General features: G+C 38.5%; 1 protein-coding gene across 2 annotated transcripts in view; it reads left to right on the top strand.

The window, feature by feature from the left end:
• The window catches only part of ccdc73 (coiled-coil domain containing 73), a 51619-nt gene extending 34027 nt beyond the window's left edge, over positions 1 to 17592 (top strand). The window contains exons 4-22 of one of the 2 annotated variants that reach the window (XM_088299490.1): positions 96 to 236; positions 4301 to 4372; positions 4457 to 4528; positions 5314 to 5349; positions 5512 to 5586; positions 6461 to 6499; positions 7172 to 7307; positions 7880 to 7959; positions 8115 to 8237; positions 8366 to 8425; positions 8614 to 8718; positions 9356 to 9415; positions 9567 to 9671; positions 10328 to 10499; positions 10740 to 12262; positions 14047 to 14137; positions 14245 to 14381; positions 15946 to 16028; positions 17126 to 17592. In XM_088299490.1, coding sequence (XP_088155616.1) covers positions 96 to 236; positions 4301 to 4372; positions 4457 to 4528; positions 5314 to 5349; positions 5512 to 5586; positions 6461 to 6499; positions 7172 to 7307; positions 7880 to 7959; positions 8115 to 8237; positions 8366 to 8425; positions 8614 to 8718; positions 9356 to 9415; positions 9567 to 9671; positions 10328 to 10499; positions 10740 to 12262; positions 14047 to 14137; positions 14245 to 14381; positions 15946 to 16028; positions 17126 to 17288 — 3273 coding nt within the window. In that variant the 3' untranslated portion in view covers positions 17289 to 17592. Of the gene's footprint in view, positions 1 to 95; positions 237 to 4300; positions 4373 to 4456; positions 4529 to 5313; positions 5350 to 5511; positions 5587 to 6460; positions 6500 to 7171; positions 7308 to 7879; positions 7960 to 8114; positions 8238 to 8365; positions 8426 to 8613; positions 8719 to 9343; positions 9416 to 9566; positions 9672 to 10327; positions 10500 to 10739; positions 12263 to 14046; positions 14138 to 14244; positions 14382 to 15945; positions 16029 to 17125 lie in introns of both variants that reach the window. The other variant, XM_088299489.1, reaches the window with a different exon arrangement.
• The last annotated feature ends 2114 nt before the right edge of the window (positions 17593 to 19706 follow it).

The raw sequence follows: 19706 nt of genomic DNA, 5'->3' as shown, positions 1-19706 counted from the left end.
CCTGCATTTCTTTTTCATCTGCCCACCGGACAGGCTGTGTATCTATTTTCTTGACAGTTATTGTTATTATTATTATTATTATTTTGCTCAATTAGGTGGGAGTAGCAGTGACTCCACCGGAGAGGCGTCTGCCAAATACCCCCTGCCAATCGGAAAATGGAGGAACTAGCTTACTGCAGTTGCTGGAATTTAAAACACATCTGCTTGAGGCTGTAGAGGAGCTGCACATTCGAAGGGTACATACAAGATCATATCTTTCTGCCCATGTTCAGTACGTTTTACTCATAAAAGCAAAAGATCGGACAATAATGGTATGTCAGTGTATTCCAAGTCGAATGCCATAAGGTTCTAAATACTGAAATATCCTGAATATGGGCATAAACGTGTATAATCATTAGATTTTAAAACTAGGTTTTTGGTACCAATCTATGACCCAAATCTAACTATTGTGCGAAATGGCATTAACTTTGTACACTTTGTAGGTTATCACTTTTTGAAGTTGCGTGAAGTTGACATGCATTAGTTTACGAAGGCGCTGCCACTTCAGATATGGCGGATTCGCTCACGACTAGCAAAGTACTTTGTATAGACTATTTAACGATGTCATGTTTTATGTTAGCCTCTATGTACCGATGTCCGTGCTTAATTAATGAGCGCTGTTTTGCACTGTATGGTTTCAAGATTATCGTGTACGTGGTTTCTAATCTATGGCTTTATTGTCCTCTCAAAGAAATGCAGAATCGACATGAAATATTTGACCGGCGATTGGTGTGCTAAACAGTCGAGCTAACTAAGCTGTCTTAGTTTCACAGTTATGTTAGATGACTCAAACAGATGAAACGAAACTTGCTCATGTCTTTAATCTGTTCCCATCAAAGTCATCATCCTTGAATTCAAACACGTCTCACATTTTTCTCTCTCCATTATTAACTGCTCGCAACATGCCTGTAACAGTCTGTGTTTTGATGAATATAAACTACATTTAAAGTGCCCATTTATAATCGCTTTCTGAGCAACAAACATGTACATTTATAACTTCCCCAGACTAGTGAAACCACACACCGCAGTGTGACAGTTTTGCCGTAGCGACAAAATAATGTGAAAACGCAGCAGAGAAAACAATCTATTCACGTGAGCCAAGATTAGTCTGTGACAACGTAAGATGGCAGGCGATGGCTTCACTTCTCGCAACGGTGGTATAGAAGTCCTTTTAATCAATCCACACAATAAAATGTACAATGTACAAAACTCTTAATTGGGGACACTTTTTTTGGAGAAACATTTTTGTCTGTGCAAGAAATCTGTGAAAAGACAAGTAGAGAAAAAAAAACATAATCTCACCATAAGACTATCAATGTTCTTAATGTATTACAATTCAAAGCTTGAATAATTTCGAGACCTTGTTGCCACTCGTTGCCTTTTTATATTCTCTGGTAGAACTTTTAATGTTAAATGTTCGGGCAAATTCGGGCAGATTCAGAAATAGAACGTCTTTATCTAGATCTGTAACAAGGATGCAATTTTTTGTACCATTTCTGAATAAACAAAGTTAAGAAAACTTTGTTGAGTTCGACGTAATTACTCTGTCGTTCCATAATGTGTTTATGATACTCGGATGATTTCACTGGAAGTCTTGATATTTCAAAATCACTTTTTGAATGAAACTCAAAGCCTCCAAATTGTTTAAAACAATTTTTGAGGATGTGAAACCTTAAAGAATCCAGTTTGTCTAGTAATGCATTTATCCAATTAATTCCAAACACTGATCATAGATTCAAAGTGATTTTTAAAAAAATCTCTTTTATTATATCTTTTATAAATTGTGGTTCTTTTAATATCGTGGGGGTTGTTGCGCAACACATTATCGTATCTATCTTTTTTTTTTTTTGTGTTGTGTGATATAAAGTTAATAACTTGGATATAATAGTTTTGAGACACCGTGCGATTTTAACACAAAATTCCGACCTCGTGTGTGATTTCAAGTGATTTCTGTATGTCCGCGAACCTAATGTGCTCCCAAAGAGACCGACCTGCGCAGAAGACACGTTACTCGCAACGTAGTGTTTAGGGAAGAAAATTCCATATTTTTTGCAGAAGCCGCAACTCACGATTCCACTGCTTCTCTTCTCCTCTCCATTATTTCAGTTCAAGAGCGTTACTGTGTTTTTTTTTTCACTCGCTCACTGTCTCTGTTGAGTGACAGAGACATGCAGTGGGCATGCCATCACTTTTGGCTGTGTGCTCTGAGGTGATAGCAAGACAGCAACTCAGTATTTCATACCTGCTCCATAGACTGGCGGCAGAAAAAGAAAAAATCTCAGTGAGAAAAACATCATTTGTAATTCAGCTCTATTAAAATACTGTGTATGTGCACAATCAGCTGAACTCTGACTTTTTATGGTCGTCAGCCTGGCTCTGGCAGCGCCATGGGTATTAGCATAAGCTTTGGCCTCTCTTTAACCCATCAGCACCTCATTAGTCAAGCGGGTGTATTCCATGTTTTGATCTAGTGAGCAATGAATGTCATGTCGATGTCAAAATCGACGTTAGTGTTGTGACGTTTGTGAACGAGTCGTTCTTTTGAATGTTTATTTTTTTGGACATTTTTTTATGGTATTTGGTAACATTGAATCAATCTGGTTAAGTATGCAAAGCAAAATTGTAGAAAAACATTTCTCCAAATTTTGGGGGTGGAATTTATTAGTGTATGTTGTAATAACTCGGCTTGTACTGGAACAGATGAAATAGTCCTGGGAAAGTTCCGGAAAAGTCCTGGAAAATAATTTCAAGTAAAAAGAGTTGGACCTCTGATAAGTGATTTTTAAAATCCATGCAGTGGTATAGATTGATGGAGGATTCAAATGGTTGTTTTTTTTTAATTGGAATAAATTCACTTTTTACTTCCCAATTATTGACATCAAATGGGGTAAGCCGCCTGGTTGAATGAACTTGTTTGATTGCACAAACATCTGTAAAAGATAGTGTAAAGAATCGGTTCATTTCAGTGATTAAAGAAAGGCAGTTGTAATTATCTTGACACGAGAGAGATCAAAAGCTCTCTTTTGGCTTTCTGGACTTGAGCCATTATTGTACATCATACAGGAGGTCAGACATGCTATTTGGCCCTTGACCAATAAGTAATAGTTAATTTGTTTCTAAATAGCAATTGGGGGGGTTGGGGAATCATCATCCCACCCTCAAGCAAATACATTCAAGCTGACAGCACATTGTCAGTGTGTAAAGGTTGGCGGAGCAAAAATATGATGTTAGCTATTTTTTTTGCAATTTCAGTTTTATTGTTATTGTCACGGAAAAAAATCCGACAGATCCTCCTCAGGCTGCAGACATTAAGGAGTACCATGTCATCATGATGCTGGCATTCAATTACCAATGGATTGGACATGACAGAGACGACATTTGTAGGTTTCCTTGTGAATTAAAATCGTTACATAAAAAAACATACAACAAGAATGCTCATATGTCATTTGTAATATGGTTTCATTTGAGTTTGAAATAAACAAAAAACACATGGAGGAGAAAAAAAACTGTCTCAGTTCATCGCCAACAAAGAATTGTATCTTTAAATCGAGGGGCAAGGATCAAAGTCTTTTATTGAAAGCTGCAATAAAAGAAATGAGATGCGAGATCAACATCATTTTCTAAATAATGTGGACATTATTATTATTATTGTTTTGTAATCAGCTCTTAATAAATCAGTTATATGTTCTCTTCGAATTAAGATGGAAAAACATGCTCAGTAAAGCATGAGTGTATTTTTCACACTTCAAGGTGTAATGATTATTTCTCAAATGGAAAATAACTTTATCTTGCGTCCTCCTTTTGCAGCTCTGGGCTGGTACCATAGTTTAATGGGAGCTTATAAAACAAACTTACAGAGTTAAGATGCTCCCACATGCACGTAAATAGTCTCACGGCCATCGAAAGAAATTGAATTTTACCTGATTTCTGGGGGCTTAGGAGGAGGATAAGGACAGCTTACAACAAATACTTCCTCCCATTTTAACGTGAATCTCTCAACCGTGTGCTTATAATGAAACGGAAGACTGAATAAGTGAAACTTTTTGATCCTTTCCAGAAAATCCTTGCCTGAATTGTGATGTATTTGTGTACTGTTTTAGCAGTGTTTTCATAACATTCTGGACATGTCCAGTACAACGTCCATGTTTTGTAAATTCAATTTTTGGGACAAATGCAATTTATTGTAATTTCTTTCGTTGTATGCAATTTAGCTGGATTTGTTGACGTTCTGCTTCGTTTCATGAATCTCTCTATGGCTCAGGAGGCAGAAGCTCGATTTGAGAATCAGATCAGTCAATTGGTGCTGGAGAAACAGGAGATAGAGTGGGAGAAGGTATGGCGGCGGTTCTGTCAGTATTCAAGCTTTATGTCATTACAAATGACTGTTTTCATCACTTGATGACATATTTCCCCCCAGGCTTCATTACAACACCAAATTGAAACGGCTACAAAACAGCATGCGGAATCTCTCATCAATGTTAAAAAGCAGGTACATCTCGTTATCAGTTTCAATTGTGCTACTTTTAACGTTGAAAACAAAATACTGTTGTTGTTGGAAAAATTCAATGATGGCATACCGGAGTTAATTGAGGACTTAATTTATTAATTTAATCAACAGATAACCAGAAAACGTTTGACAGCAAGATCTTAGGCAGGAAAAGCACATTTCACATCTTGTTTGGTCGGCGTAACATGTTTGCAATTATTCAAGATCTAATTGGATTCAGCTTGTACCTGAAGCACCAAGTAGACTTGCGTTTTCCCATCATTCCAGTTCCAAGGTTTCTTAAACAAATGCAGCTTTCACTCTAAAGCAGAGAACTACAAACATCTTGGATAAATAGAACGGTCTGAAAGTGAGCCATTCAGTTTACCCGTTGATTTACATTTCAGCAGTTCATTTGGCTACTTCAAGGCCGTGGCTTTTGAGTAGTTTGGACCGTCAATGTTATGCGCAGTATAAAAAGGCCTCTCCTGCACGCGACACTGCATCGCTTCACCACTTCAAAGTTACATTATAAGAATAACCTTTAATCTTCTCCTTGAAGGCAAATTCAACTTCCACTTCTGTTTTGTGCTTACAAGACAATGTACAGACGTCAACCAAATATGCTTATCACTCAAACGTCTCCCGTATTAGTATTGTCATCACACAATGCTGTCCACAAGGGAGGAAAATAGTAAGGCTTTTCTTAAAAAAAAAGAAAAGAAAAAAAGAAATCTAAATTTGATCTATGACCACTTGAAATCTTACATCTTGATATTCTTCTCAAGTTCCAGGCCAAAATAAGAAGCACCGAGGAGGAGAAGGTATGAACATCCCAGTCTCAGTGAATTTCCTTCAATTACCGTTTTAGTAGTAAATTTTCTCATGTCACTTGCACCCTCTTGGCTATTGGAATGTATTCTTTTGCACTGAGCTTTGGGTTTTATGACTTTTTTGACACTCAGACGAATAATGTAACATTGCAGGGGAAATACCAGGTCATTGCTGAGTTAAAAGAGAAGGAGATTAGCAACTTGAAAGAAGAGCTGAAGTCCCTCCAGGTACTGAACTTGTGCTCCTTGTCCATTTATCTAATTTGCACCATCACATTCATGACCTTGTTTTTCTCATTCATGCTTTAAAAAAAACAATGATTTACCTTAGATCTGTTACGAAACAGAAGTCCTCTCCTAAGTCAAGGGCAGAAGGTCCCAGCCAATTTGGCTTCCAAAGTGTTTGTCCTCAGGCTCGACGCCGCAGCGGTGACAAACAGCCATCCCCACGGACCGCTGCACTTTAACGACCAGCCGTCTTGCATGGAGACAATTGAGGCTTTTTTTGTTTTGTTTTATTTTGTTTTGTTTTGGGGGATATTCTATCCGGGAGACATTAACTGCTGTGTTTGGCTAAGTTGAGGCCCTTGTCTTAATTCTCAGAACATGGTCTAGTGGTTCCCTTTTTTTCCATTTTCACATGCACTGTTGTTGTGATTAAAGTGCTACAATTACTAATATCTTGACACTATGCTAAATTATATGTTTACTCATCTGTAATAGTAATTAATCCCTAATAAAATAGTAGTTTTTTTTTAAGTTTAATTCCAGTAAAATTGATTCATATAGAGTTGTTTAAATAAGATCTTTCTTTGGAACAAATGAAAAATGAAAAAGCATTATAATAATGGCCTTTTGATTATTAATGATTTTACAATAATAATAATAATAATAATTGTATATTTAGCCGGAAAAGTTAAATAGTTTTTTTTTTCCTAGCCATTTTAATACCGAGCAGCTCTTCCTCATTTACAAATTGGCAAGTTTGTATTTAATTTCTAGCGCAAATGCAATTTACTATAATTTTTAAGAATATAATATTCATTATGATTAAAAAATATTATGTCGTTGATTTTGGTGCAAGTTTATTCTTGTCTTTCAGCTGCTGAAGTACAACTTTGAAAAGAAATCCAATGAGTTGGTAAGGAGGTTTTTAACTTGTTCCAATCGTTGACAGAGGATAGGTGGGAGTGAGAAAAATTAAATGACCGGGGGAATGGGAGGACCAGCTTTTAGATGGAGGAGCTCATCAACACTAACGGATAGGGAGAGTGTGACACTTGAACTGCCATGACAATATTAAAATATTTTATAACAGGACCACGCTTGGTTGAACCCTCTTCCTATGCTAGTGGCACGGTCAGGGAGTTGAAGGAAGGGTGGTGTATTAGGGTAGAAGGGAGTGAAATGAAAGCGAAGGGAGTGAATTATTGAAGAACGAGTGATACAGACAATCAAACTGTAATTGCAGTTTGAAGAGTGTTAAAGCTCTGTGAAGCATGGACTTTGCTGATGCTTTCATGCCACAATAACAACACTGCAACTGCATGAACCTCAACTGTTTTGACTGTATTGTATCTCAGAGTGGAGTTGCACTTTGTACTTGTTTCTTGTTTTGTTTTGTTTCTTACAGGGATAAGGATTCTAAGGGCTCATCAATGGTCGCCGCCCTAGAATTTATTTTTTTTTTTTTCATATTGTGGTATTGACCTATAGGAGCCCTGGCGGGATTTGTTAGCATTTTCCACACCTTTCAACAGGATAGTGTTTGTTTTACGTGATCATTATTTTATCTGCTGTATTTCTTCAACAGGAACAGAAGCAAGCTTTGCAGAATCGGTCAAAAGACAGCCACTTGATCCAAATGGGAGAAGTTGAGAAACGCTTTGGCGTTCTATCTCGGCAGTGCGCCGCACTCAAGAAGGCCCACGAGCAACTGGAGCAGAATGGTAACCGAAGGCTTTTCATAAATGGAAATTGAGCTTTAGAGTTTGTTTAGGTTTCTGCTAAACAGTTAAGTTGTGTAATTGAACTTAAAACCGCATCAACATCATCCATCCATTATTTAAGCCACTTATCCTCACAAGGATGGAGCCTATACAAGGTGTCTCCAGGCAGTAGTCGGGGTATCAACATAATTTACAAATTTAATAACAGCGACTGAATATTGGGGCAAAGGAATAGTCTTATATTACATTCAATGTGTAACTGCTTTACTTGTAAGATTAACAAGATCCTGGAAACTATTTTCAGGCTTTTTACTGAATCGTAATGCTTTTTAAACTGTTAAAAAAAATAACCTCTCCTCCCATGATATTTTTTTAAGTCAGAAGCTTGTTTGTCATAACAGTAATGCTGACAAAAAATATTGTGGAGATGAGATCTCTCAGTACGCCAACATGTTTGTAAGTGAGCATTTCTATAAAACCTTATTTGAGTCAGGGCAACAAACTTAGTGCATTGATACCCGCAGTCTATCCTGCTGACACCAAGTTCTGTTGCGTGTTTTTTTTTTTGACAGTTGAAGAAGCTATGAAAAGAAATAAGAAACTAACAGCTGCAAATGAAAAACGTGAAGCAACCATTCAGAAACTAATGAAGGTATTTGAATTATTTTTTTTTTTAAGACAAAAATAAACAATGCGCTTGAAAGATCCTTGCATATCGTACAACGTATATATGGCATCCGAGACATAGCAAAATTGTAATTTTCTTAATTTATCGGGCAGTTAATTTGAACCAATCATGTTTTTCAGGATTTGGAGGAGGTCAACACCAAACTGATCAAGACAAAGTTATCATCAGTCCGACATGACACCTACGGCACAATGACACTCAAAGAGCAGCATCTAAACCAGCTGAGTTACAAGCTGAGCACGGTAACCAAAACTTAATAAGCTAATTGGAACTGCAACCACACGTGTTTATTATTCATTATGTGTGACACCAAGTAAATGGAAAGAGGCAAGGTCTTCAAATGTTTATTAACTAATGTTCATATGTTAAGGAAAAAGAAATGAGCAAGAGATTACAGGGAGAGTATACAACTCTGCTTTCAGAGAAACAAGTGAGTGATTTGACTAATTATGAAAATACTTATTTTACAGTCTGTCATTTCTGTCAAACTTTCCATTAATGTATGGTCTGTTTGTTTTTAGCAATTTTGATAAGCAAAAAAATGTTACTCTGGTATATATCTACTGCAATGCTCAACTAGATATACAGTGTATTGATTTTGTATGTGTGACTGTCAAGGAGGTGATGATGTCCCTGCAGCACACTCAGCAACTCTTTTTGAACCAGACACAGGCTGTGAACAGACTAGAGCTGCAGCTGCAGACACAGGAGGAACAGAACAAGGTCAGAACTTGAATGTCAATTCTGTGGTGTTACAATCGCATGTTGCACCTCTGCTTGCTTGGGTTTTCTCAGTGCTCCCTTTCTTCTTTCCAAAGTCCATACACACCTATTTTAGACTAATTGAAGATTTTAAATTGTCCCAGGGTATGAATATGACAGTGTCATTGTCAAAAGAGCTGTATATTCGTAGACAGTGGAGGTGCGTATGAGTGTCAAAATTGGTGAAAGCCGCATCTAGCCTTTTTGGGATTTTTGCAAAGGGCTCTGCGCAATGCTGAGTGTTTTGGCGTATCAAGGGTGTTTCCTTTGACACACCCCTTGCGTACCTGACAGTTGGGTGGCTGAAAGTAGTTTAACCAAGTCTAACTATTGGTGCAGGGAGTGTAACACAATTTTGGTAAAAGGTTTGTTCTCAATAGTCAATGTTGTTTGTGTGTATGTTTCTCTACCATTTGTCTTTATTTTTGTTGGCTTCAACTCATCATTAAAGTGGCACAAATTAATTGATATATGTCCTTTAACCTTCAATGTACAGTTTCAGACCCTCTGTTCCTGTTATATAAAGTAAACTCATAAAAGGTTTGTTTTATATGAAAAATGCTTTGGGTGAGTAATTTTGCTACAGGCCCTCAAACAGGAACATGAAGAGATGCAAGAGAAAAGGAAGGCACTGGAAGAGAAAGTTGCTCAATTGATGGTGAGCTACACTATACCATTTCGAACAAAGAGCAAAATATCATTTCACTACAGAAAGTCAAAAAGTTACATTGTATGTAGTTTAAAAGGAAAACATATAGGTGATAATAGTTTGGTACACAAAATAAAATGTTTCTTTTATACATATTTAGAGTGAGCAGCAACATTTGAAAGAGGTACATGCTGACCTTCAACAGAAATACAGTGAAGTGTCTGCACAGGTCAAAGTGCAAGTCCAGAAAACACAGGATTTGGAGGTATGCATGAGATTTACAGGTATCCTTAATGTTATTTTGTATAGGCATTAGCAGAGGTCGTGGGATCGATTCCGGCTTCGGCCTTCCTGTGTGGAGTTTGCATGTTCCCCCCATGCCTGCGTGGGTTTCCTCCGGGTACTCTGATTTCTTCCCGCATTCATGACAGGTTGATTGGACCATCTAAATTGCCCCTAGGTATGAGTATGAGCGTGGATGGCTGCTTGTCTCTGTGTGCTCTGCAATTGGCTGGCAACCAGTTCAAGGTGTCCCCCGCCTCCTTCCCAAAGATAGCATGGATAGGCTCCTGCACCCCCTGCGACCCTTGTGAGGAGAAGCGGTTAAGATAATGGATGGATGGATGTATAGGCATTAATGACACCAAACAGAGAGACTGACATTAATGCATTTTTTTTTAATGCATTAAACTAAATTAATGAAAAAAAATAATATTTTTGTCCAGGGGCGGAGCCATAGGTGGGCCAAGATGTATGAGAGTAAAAAAAAACATTTTGATGGCATAAAATCTTCAGTCTCCAAGTCCTCCCGCTGCGATTGACAATCGTCTACAAAAAGCATTATTGGATTATAAAATTATGTTTGTTTGTTTTTTCTACACACGAGAGATTGCACTCCAACATGTTTCTCCTTCTACTCAGATGTTTCCCTGTCAAACAGAGGGAACCAGAGCGAGACCTCCCGATGAACCCAAATCCAGCTTTACACTGCCGGTCTTTGGCAGCCTTCAGAACACAGCCGTTTCTCAGAGCAAAATCCTGGACTGTCTGGAAGATACGAGCGCTAAGACTAAACTGGATGATGAAATGGGAGGTCAGCCAACATAATCTAAACAAGGAGATGAGCATGCTTTATTATTTGTTCTTTTTCAAGAATTTAGTACTGTAAAACATTTTAGGTAGGTTTGGGACATGCAAGAAATAAACAGATAAAATACAGAAACATTTATTCTTTTTTTTCCTACAGGCCATATTTTTTCTGTGCAGTTTCAATATAACTCAAAGCCTTGTTTTTTTTTTTTTATATATATATACTTACACACTGTTCTTCTAGGTCAAGGAACACCAAAGCTCTATGGGAAGTCTGAAACTCAACTACAAGTTCAATTTGAGGAGCCCTTAACAATTAGTTCACCCAAAAGGATTCTGGTACTCTCACAAACAATGGACAGTGATGATACCGTTTTGAATAAACACACACACAGCTCTAATACAAGTGAAAAACCCTCCAATGAAGTGTCAGATCTGACTTGCTCTACTTCTCATCAGTCTGCAAATGAGTTGGCCAGCATTGAAAGCTTTGTGGATGGAATAAACATATCAACCTCAGACAACATATTTAGCAATTATCTATTAACCAACGACAGAAACAGCGATCATGGAAGCACGAGCCCAAGTGGAGCAGACTGTCGTGAGATGGACAAAGTGAGAGAGGCGACCAATAGCGATCAAGAGCACAGAAATGAAAGTCACCTGAGGAGTGCTGAAGATGGCCGAGAAGAAAGATGTCCTGGAGCGCTGGAAGAGATTCTTATTTCCCAAACAGAAGACATTGGAAACAATCAAGAATACAACGAAATGGGTCAACACAGGTCCAAAGCAGAAACAACAGCAGACTTCAAGGATGGAGAGAAAGAGGAAGGAAAAACTGAAATAGAGCAGGAGGCCCAGATGACTTGTGATATAAAGAGCAACACCCTTCCGGACACTGACTTTGTGGATATCAGTGAGAAAATAGGCAGCGTCTGTGCAGTAGACTGCTATCAGAAGGACACAAAGAAGGTTGCAAACCACAGTCCTGTTACCGTGAGAGAAGGTCAGCTACTTCACATCCTTAGTGGTCCTCCAGAACAAAGTCTCAATCATAGAGACATTTCAATTGTGCAAGAGGCTCAAGTTAACGACCAAGCCAATTTAGAGACAGTCAAGTCCTCACCCATTGCAGCTCATCCAGTCGTCCAGAAAACCACAGAAGTGACGACGTTGAATGAATCAACAGCTAATCTTCAAACTAACTTTTCTGACCTTCTGAGTCAGTTAGCTGGCTTTGTGAAAAATCAAACAATGACTCAACCTATTAATATTACCACCAATATGACTCCCACAGATGAAATCAGTACTGCAAGTAACGATCTGAAGGTCAAGAAAAACATTGTTGACGCCAATGTTGGATGTCATAATATGGGTTTCTCTGAGCCTGCAGATGGAATAATGGAGGGTTTTAAAAGTGATGCAAACAAGGAGGCCTGTAGAACGACCTCTCAGGTGGAACCTCTCAGTTGTGATGAGAATTTGAATATTTACATTTCCAACACAGACATTGCAGAGGATTCAAAGAACTCTGAAAGTGTCTGGTTAAGCTCTCATCAATCAAAAAGTGGAAATGTTGAATCGCCTGAGGTTGACACATTGAAATGCCAGAAGCAGCCTGTTGTGAAAGAAACCCTTGGTGATGTGAAAGAATTATCTTTGCCCATTTTGAAGACTTATAGGCCATCATTTGACTGGGGTGGTGCGATCAAACAGACTGGCCTAGCCACGACTACCTCTGACTCCAACCTGCAGCCAAATGTTCAGGTACTCTTCCCGGAATATGTAAAAAGATTATATTAATTTGTGGTACGTAACAAACCCTTCAGAGAGAATAATATTTTACCATATTTTTTTCGGACCATATTAACTGGCACATGTATTTTAATCTATTTTCATACATAAAGCACATCGGGTCATAAAGCGCATTATCTTTGTGAAAGACTTGTGTTAATTAGTTCATTCTAATTTGGCCATATGTTTATTTGTTCAATTTGGCGCTCTTATGACAGGTTCAGACCAGACAGAAAATATGAACAGTGTGAGTCGATTTGCCGACCAGTTCTTTTGTTATTACATTGGCTTATGCTCGACACTATCTTCTTTGACAGTTCAACAGCTGTGTACAAGTCAGTGCACTAACCATTATCCACCCTTTTTTGCTACCCACTCCCCCCACCTCCCAGGACCCTGCAACCAAGGAACCCATGGAAAGGGGGTCCACTTTTCCTCTTAGGGCTGGGTGAACGTCACTGAGAGGGAAAACAACATCCATTTATTTTATTCATCATAGGGAGTCATTTGAGCTACTGCATACTTTTTATGGTGGCAATGTGGCATTGGGATACGCAAACCCTTCCCCCATGATAAGATGACAGCTCATGGAGATGGTTTATTGAATAATAGTGGAGAAATAAAACAAATATATATATATTTTTTTATAAAGTACAGTCAAATGAAGAAGTACCGTATTTTATTGGCCAACGGCCATAAGCGCTGCATCAAAGGGCGCAACACCAGTTGAGGGTGATATTTCCGAATTTAAAGCATATACTAGGCGCGCCGCACTACAAGGCACGCGCTACTGCTCGGCGCGTGCTAGTTTACCAGGATTCAACCCCTTAAGGGATTGCTGCCAGAGGTATCACTCCAAGTCAATGACAGATGTCCTTAATCTACAAGGAATCACTGTCTGGAATCACTGACTTTAACCAATAAGAGGAGTCATGGCAATGCGTCTACTAGACAACGTCAGGGGAGGGACTTCACTGGTCCCCACTCTCCTTAGAGTCACGGTTTCAAATCAAAACCAAAAAAACTCAGCAAACAATGAAACAAAGAAATAAGATTAACACAAAACATGTATCTCTCATGCCATCTATATACCCAAAAGAAATAAAAATAACACAAAAAGATTATAGCAATGGCTTCTTGGGAGCCACTCAGCCTTCGCCAATTACAGAAATGGCTTCTTGGGAGCCACTCAGACTCAGCCAATCACATGGCTGTTTGGAGAGATGTGCATGTTGTGCTTTGGGCTTTTTGCAGTCTGTTGTCTAAACCTGGGACGTTTCTTGCTTGCAATAACATAAATGATAAGACAGACTACAACATTGTGGACAGCTGCCTTTTTGTCCAGCTTTCTCCTACACCATCACCCAAACACCATAGTCACATAATGTATAAGTCACAGTCAATTCGAAGGATAGATGACTCAGACTTTGACCAGTAGGGTGTGCTAACATGCACTCCGAACAGCCCAATGAGTAAAAGGTTCGATGGTCGAGAGTGATGCTTAGTCCATATAATGGGTGCGTCGCTTTACAAGGTGCCTCGTTTGTTTTGGGGCTTTAAAGTGCGCCCTATGGTCCGGAAAATATGGTATGTTTTTCATTCTTGTGCCAACTTCACATGTGACCATTGTACTTGAAGGCGGAAAACAACAATTAAATAATTGACTGGATACCAATTAGGCATTAAATATATTTTTATTGTTGAGATACATGTTAGATTTTGGTCTCATTAAACAATTGACCTTTGTGTGTTTTCAGAACTCCCCTGTCTCTGAGCAAAATGCAAGTGCTTCTCGTGGGCTCCACACACAGTCTCCCTGCACGTTTCTTAAAAGCCAGCACAGTAAAGGTGAAACGCTGCTTTGTGATAAAGAGATGATTACTGTTGTGTACGTCTGTCTGTCGGAGCACATCTCACTGTTATGATTTTGATGCATCTCGATTCATTCCTATCAGAACCATTGGTGATTATCAGAGCGTCCGACTTGTTGAAGGCCTCCAGCATCTCTGCATCCGCAGGATTTGGGAGGAAACATAAACTGGGCGAGCGGAACGTTTGTGGAGAGCGCTTCAGAGAAGCAGTAGCGACAGATGTTAGTTCCAGAAGTTTCATTTTGTCGCAGTTATTCAAATGGTGAAAAGTATACAACACAGCCAGCTTCCTTTTCTGGCCGGGACATCCTAAAAAAGGAGCAGCCTTGGAGTATGGTAACCGAGATTTAACAGCAGACAACAAACACAGGTCACCAGATTGACTAGCAATGTTTATGTAAGTTTTTATTTCCGTCAGAGGATGATGTGCCCCTCCTCTGTTCCGTTTAAAGCAACCCTGGTGTAGTCACCCCGCGAGCAAACACGTGAGACTGCGGTGCATATTTCCGTCAATCTTCAACAAAACAGGAGTCCATTATTGACGGACTGACGGACCTCCCATGGGTACTGACCAACTGCCCACCAATGGGGTTGGTGGCGATTAGGGTAACGGACGGTTAGTGTTTCAATGTTTTCATCAATCGTGCGTCAGTGACGGACTGACACACCATTAGTCAGGTCAAACAGAATGCCCTCCGGAAATCATTTACGTTGAGAATACATGGAATATTGATCAAAATTTTGTGAAAAAAGAAGAAAGATACAATACAATTCAATAATACAATACAATTTTTTTTTGTATAGCACTCATTAAGAAAAGGTATTGTTATTATGAGGAATCGTTAGAGATGGATCAATCAATTCAGATACAATCCATGAAGCCTCTTTCCCATCCAAAACTGCGTGTACAACAGTCAGACAGAAACCAGCACCTGTCACCTCTTCTATTACATGGTGATAAGTAATGAGAAGTACCAGTAGATTATCAACTTTTGCGATCAGAAGAACTGCCGGTAACAATAGCCTACATCTGGCCAAAGCATTACAAACAAGTGAAGATATGAAGTACTTAGTGGAACAGTTGGGTTGAATGTTCAATCAGATATTTATGTGTCAGTCCTGATACAGACCAGTGATCTCCAACCACCGGACCATTTTCAGGCGTGCCGCATAGATGAAAGAAAAAAAAAAACTTGCAATATTTCCGTTCTATTTATTATTCGAGGCTGAAAAATATTTTGAAAGCTTTCTTCCATCTGTGACCGATTCTTGACACCGGTTAAGATGCTAATTGTGCCTGTTCCATTATGCTCATAATGAACCCATAAGCTTGCAAAATGATTAAAAAACCGCTCTGTACAATATGCCGCAAGCATTTCACACGCTCCAAATTATTCTTTTGTTACCATCACTGCAAATCGTCACTGTGGTTTATAAGATCCAGATGCAGGCTGTGGAGGAAGATATAGTGCAAGGCACTGGAAGTGTGAGGAACAAACTGGTCTAGTAATGTAAAAAAAATGTAGCTGGCTAAATTCTTCATTCTGTGTGGACTCGGAATGGTGGGAACTTCACATGAGCTCAGTCTGGGCCTGGATATTCTCTTCGAGCTGGATATTGTTACAATGGTTATTGCCTGCCCAGTCTTTGTCCACCATTTAAAGTTCCTCAAGAGGCCTAAATGAGTTGTCTTTTTTCAGGGACTACTGTTTAATACCACATGGGAATTCACGATTATCTTTCTTTTGCGTGTGTGTATGTGTGTCCGTGTGAATGTGCGAGTAGGATACCAGCGTTCCATTGTCCGCCCCTTCTTGTCCACTCTCAGGGCAAGAGATCTCTTCCTGCACATGGCCGACTCCTTCTGGGTATGTCTATTCATATACAATACATTGACATAATTAGCAAGTTGACATCTAATCCAGCAAAATCATCTTGGAGTGCAATTTCATGCCAAAATGTCAGTTTATATTAGAATGCGCATGTTTTTGTGGCAAATGACAGTGGTTATATACTGAAACAAAAACGTATTTACCTTAAACATTCGCAGATACTTTTTTCCCACCAAACCATGCCAAACGTTACAGAGTGACATACATCTCAGAACCTTTGTTGGCAAATCCAGGTCCAGTAAAAACCCTACCACAGTTTCATATATATATATATATATATATATATATATATATATATATATATATATATAAAATTTATTAACACATTTTTCCGTTAATTATTTTCAATTTAAATGTTTTCTTATTTTTCAACACTGCATGTGTTTTATAAAGATTAATTTAGTGGTGTGAACAGAAATGATGAACATTAGCCAGGTTTACATGGAGCCATGTATTCCAATTATAAAGGATCCAAATGACCAAACGGAATGGAAATGGTCCGTGCAACAATCGTAATGAAAAGGCTGAATCTGAATGGAATTTTATTCAGATTCATAGGGGTGGTATATTGCTTTTGCCAAACAAGCATCATGTTCAATGGGAATAGCCAGGCTGCGTCCGGTCTGCACATGCTTTGTCGTGACATAAATGTGTATTGACGTTGTCGTATACGCACTTTAAAATGGCAGCTTCTTACCAGAGCTCGTCTGCGACGGGAGAACTTGTGTTTTTATCGAGGTGCTGGGTTATTAAAAGTGATAAAAAAATCACGATTACTTAGCTAAATAGATGAGTGAACTCCAGCTTGATAGATGACGTGATAAACACAACATAATACGGCTGATCCTGTTAACAGGGTGTAGCATGTAAACAGCGGATTGGATAATAGCAAGTCGCATGTAAGCAGGTGACCAGAGATCAGAGTCTCCATGTAAATAAAATTTACTAAGTAAAAGCCAAATACTTCGACCGTTAATTGTAATTTGTATTAAATTGAAATTATATCCTAAAAGCAATTAAGCTAAACTCATTTTTTCATGTCTTGTTTTGTTTCCTCTCTTCATGTAAATTAGAACCTCTATGCTCGCTTCAATGCCAAGATCCGATGTTGAGTTGGAAACTCCATGCTCTCAGGAAGACCAACAGTTATCATTCAGAGCCCAGATTTCGAAAATTGAACAATTCTTGAAATCTGAAAGAAATCACCTGTCCAAGCGAAGGCGCACAGACAACTAAAGCAACATAACATGTTGGTATTGCAGATTTCATTGTTTTGAATGTAATGTTTTCAGTACTGAAAAATACTTAATGGATAGATTTATATTAACTCAACAGTGTTCACAGCTGTAGTATTTCATGTTCACCGTTGATGTTTTTCATTATTTTTTTTTTTTTTACATCTCAAGTAGTTTGTCTGCTCCACATTTATTGTTAATTCACATCTGACAAGGTAAAACTATCACTTCCATATTTGTAAATATGGTCAATATTTTGAGTCCATGAAAGGGACAACAGTGTTTTTGATTTTATAAAATATATTTGTAAGGCTTTCTGTGTGTGTTTGTTTGTGTGTATGTTTTAGATTGCCCTTACTTTTATACAAATTACTCAGATTAATAAACAGCAAATGTCAACCCTTGTTGTCTGTTGTAACAGTGTTAATAGCTAATTAGCATTCAGCCTTTAATGGAAAATGGGGGTTGCATGCCTCAGAGGCACCCTAACCAGTCACACCTTCGGTCAATGGCTTGCTGTTTCTGTTGCTGCAATTACAACATGGGACATGGCCCGTCAGGAGGAAAAAAATGCCTGTTAACATGGATTTAGAGGTAGCAATTAGCTCATTTTATCTCGTTACGATTAACAAACATCAATTAACGCACATTAAGTGAAATTTAAACGTTCTAATTAGCCCCTTGTTAACTTAATGTTCCCAGAGAGAGGACAGTAACATATGGCCCCATGTTCTCATGAGCCATCTCACCACAGATAGTTGGCCACTAATTGCAGGCAAATTGCTCTCTCTATACAGTAGCGCAGGATTGGTAATGCCTTCTTAGCTAAGATTTTGATTTAGCTCGTAACTAATATTCAAATAAAAATCATAAAGTAGAGTAATCGGGTCTCTCGTTAGATCAGAGATAGAATCTAAATTTTTCTCTGTCTACAATTAATTCCTTTGGTTTCAATATTGAAAAAATATTTTCGGTGATTTTAATTCTATTTGGGTAGATTAGTGGTGTCCTGGTGAGGTGTCCTGGACATGTCCCATCGGCAGGAGGCCCCGATATTTCAACTAATATCAACTGAATTATTTTTACACTGAGCCTATCAAGGCAATAAGTATGCTCCCTGGACAACAATAAAAATCATGGGTCGATATTTACCCTGGATGAAAGGAGATCTTTTATATTGATTGTGACCAAGAGATAAGGCTTGGAAAAAAAATGTCTTACAAATGATTGGTCTGACTTGAATGCGTACAATGAGTTGAGGAAAAAATGTACAACAAATACCAGAAATGCAAAAGGAAATTATTACAAGGATTGTTTGTCATCAAATTTTAAAAATCTAAAGCAATTCTGGAAGTCAATTAACAATATAACCAATAAACCCAAACAAAATCTCACAAATCACATTAGAATTATAATTTGTCAATTCTTAGGGATTAGAAGCATAAGAAGGAGCAATAATAAGAATGTATATTTTTGGTTTTAAAATTTTAAATTCTTTTTAAATTAATAAAATTGTGTGACGTTACCCTTGAAAACATTTTTTTGTTTTCCAAGGTCCTAAAATAGAGGTGATGAAATGTAATTTAGTGATGAAGGAAGCATGTTAAAATTTATCAAGAGAGGTCATCGTTAGTCCTTGACAATTTCAGGCTTTGAGTATTTCAGGCTGAGCCATGTCTGCGATGGTTAATCGGCATTGAGGTCTCAATTTCCATGTCCCATGCAGGCACTGCACAATCAGACATGCAGTCTACTCAAGAAAAAAAAAAACAACAGACACACACACACACACGCTTCGTGTGGGGATCTGTGAGATAAAAACAAAATAGGACACAGAATTGCGGTCTGTGGCACCAAAAGGTATACAACACTGTGATATTTTTTTTTATTTGGCTGTGTGTCAGGTGTGCGGCACCGGTGTGTGACATAGACTGCTAAGTCAGTTCTTTATGCCGTTTGGCTGACACGGACCGACTGGGTGGGCCTGACATACTGACGAGAACCCGCAGACAAACTAAAGCACTGACGAATGCCCACCTTTGAAAATAACGATGGAGTGACAGACTGGGCCAAGTTGAAATCATGACGATAATAGACTTTCGGGTCCGTTGCTAGCAAATGCGGGAAGTTCACTGACCTTATTTGAGAAAAATAAAGTACAGTCATTGGTCAACAATTGAGATTGGCTATGCTTATCCTGCATATGAACAGCAAATTTGTTGCTTACTGTGTTTGGTGAAGTTTCTGGCTGCCAGTGTATCGGCTACCAGAACCAAAGTTGCTCCTGTCCACGTGAGACTCATTCTGCTACCTCATTAAAATTAATGGTGCATATTTTGATGGTTAGCACAACGTCTTCCTGCACTTACTGCTAATGAATACATCTGAATGTTAATGCTCTCATAAAGACATCTGGTGC

Source organism: Idiotropiscis lumnitzeri, chromosome 6 (genome assembly GCF_059441095.1).
Source record: "Idiotropiscis lumnitzeri isolate Australia: NSW breed Sydney's pygmy pipehorse chromosome 6, RoL_Ilum_1.0, whole genome shotgun sequence".
NCBI classification, from domain to species: domain Eukaryota; kingdom Metazoa; phylum Chordata; class Actinopteri; order Syngnathiformes; family Syngnathidae; genus Idiotropiscis; species Idiotropiscis lumnitzeri.
This window is presented reverse-complemented; position numbering and strand designations above follow the sequence as displayed.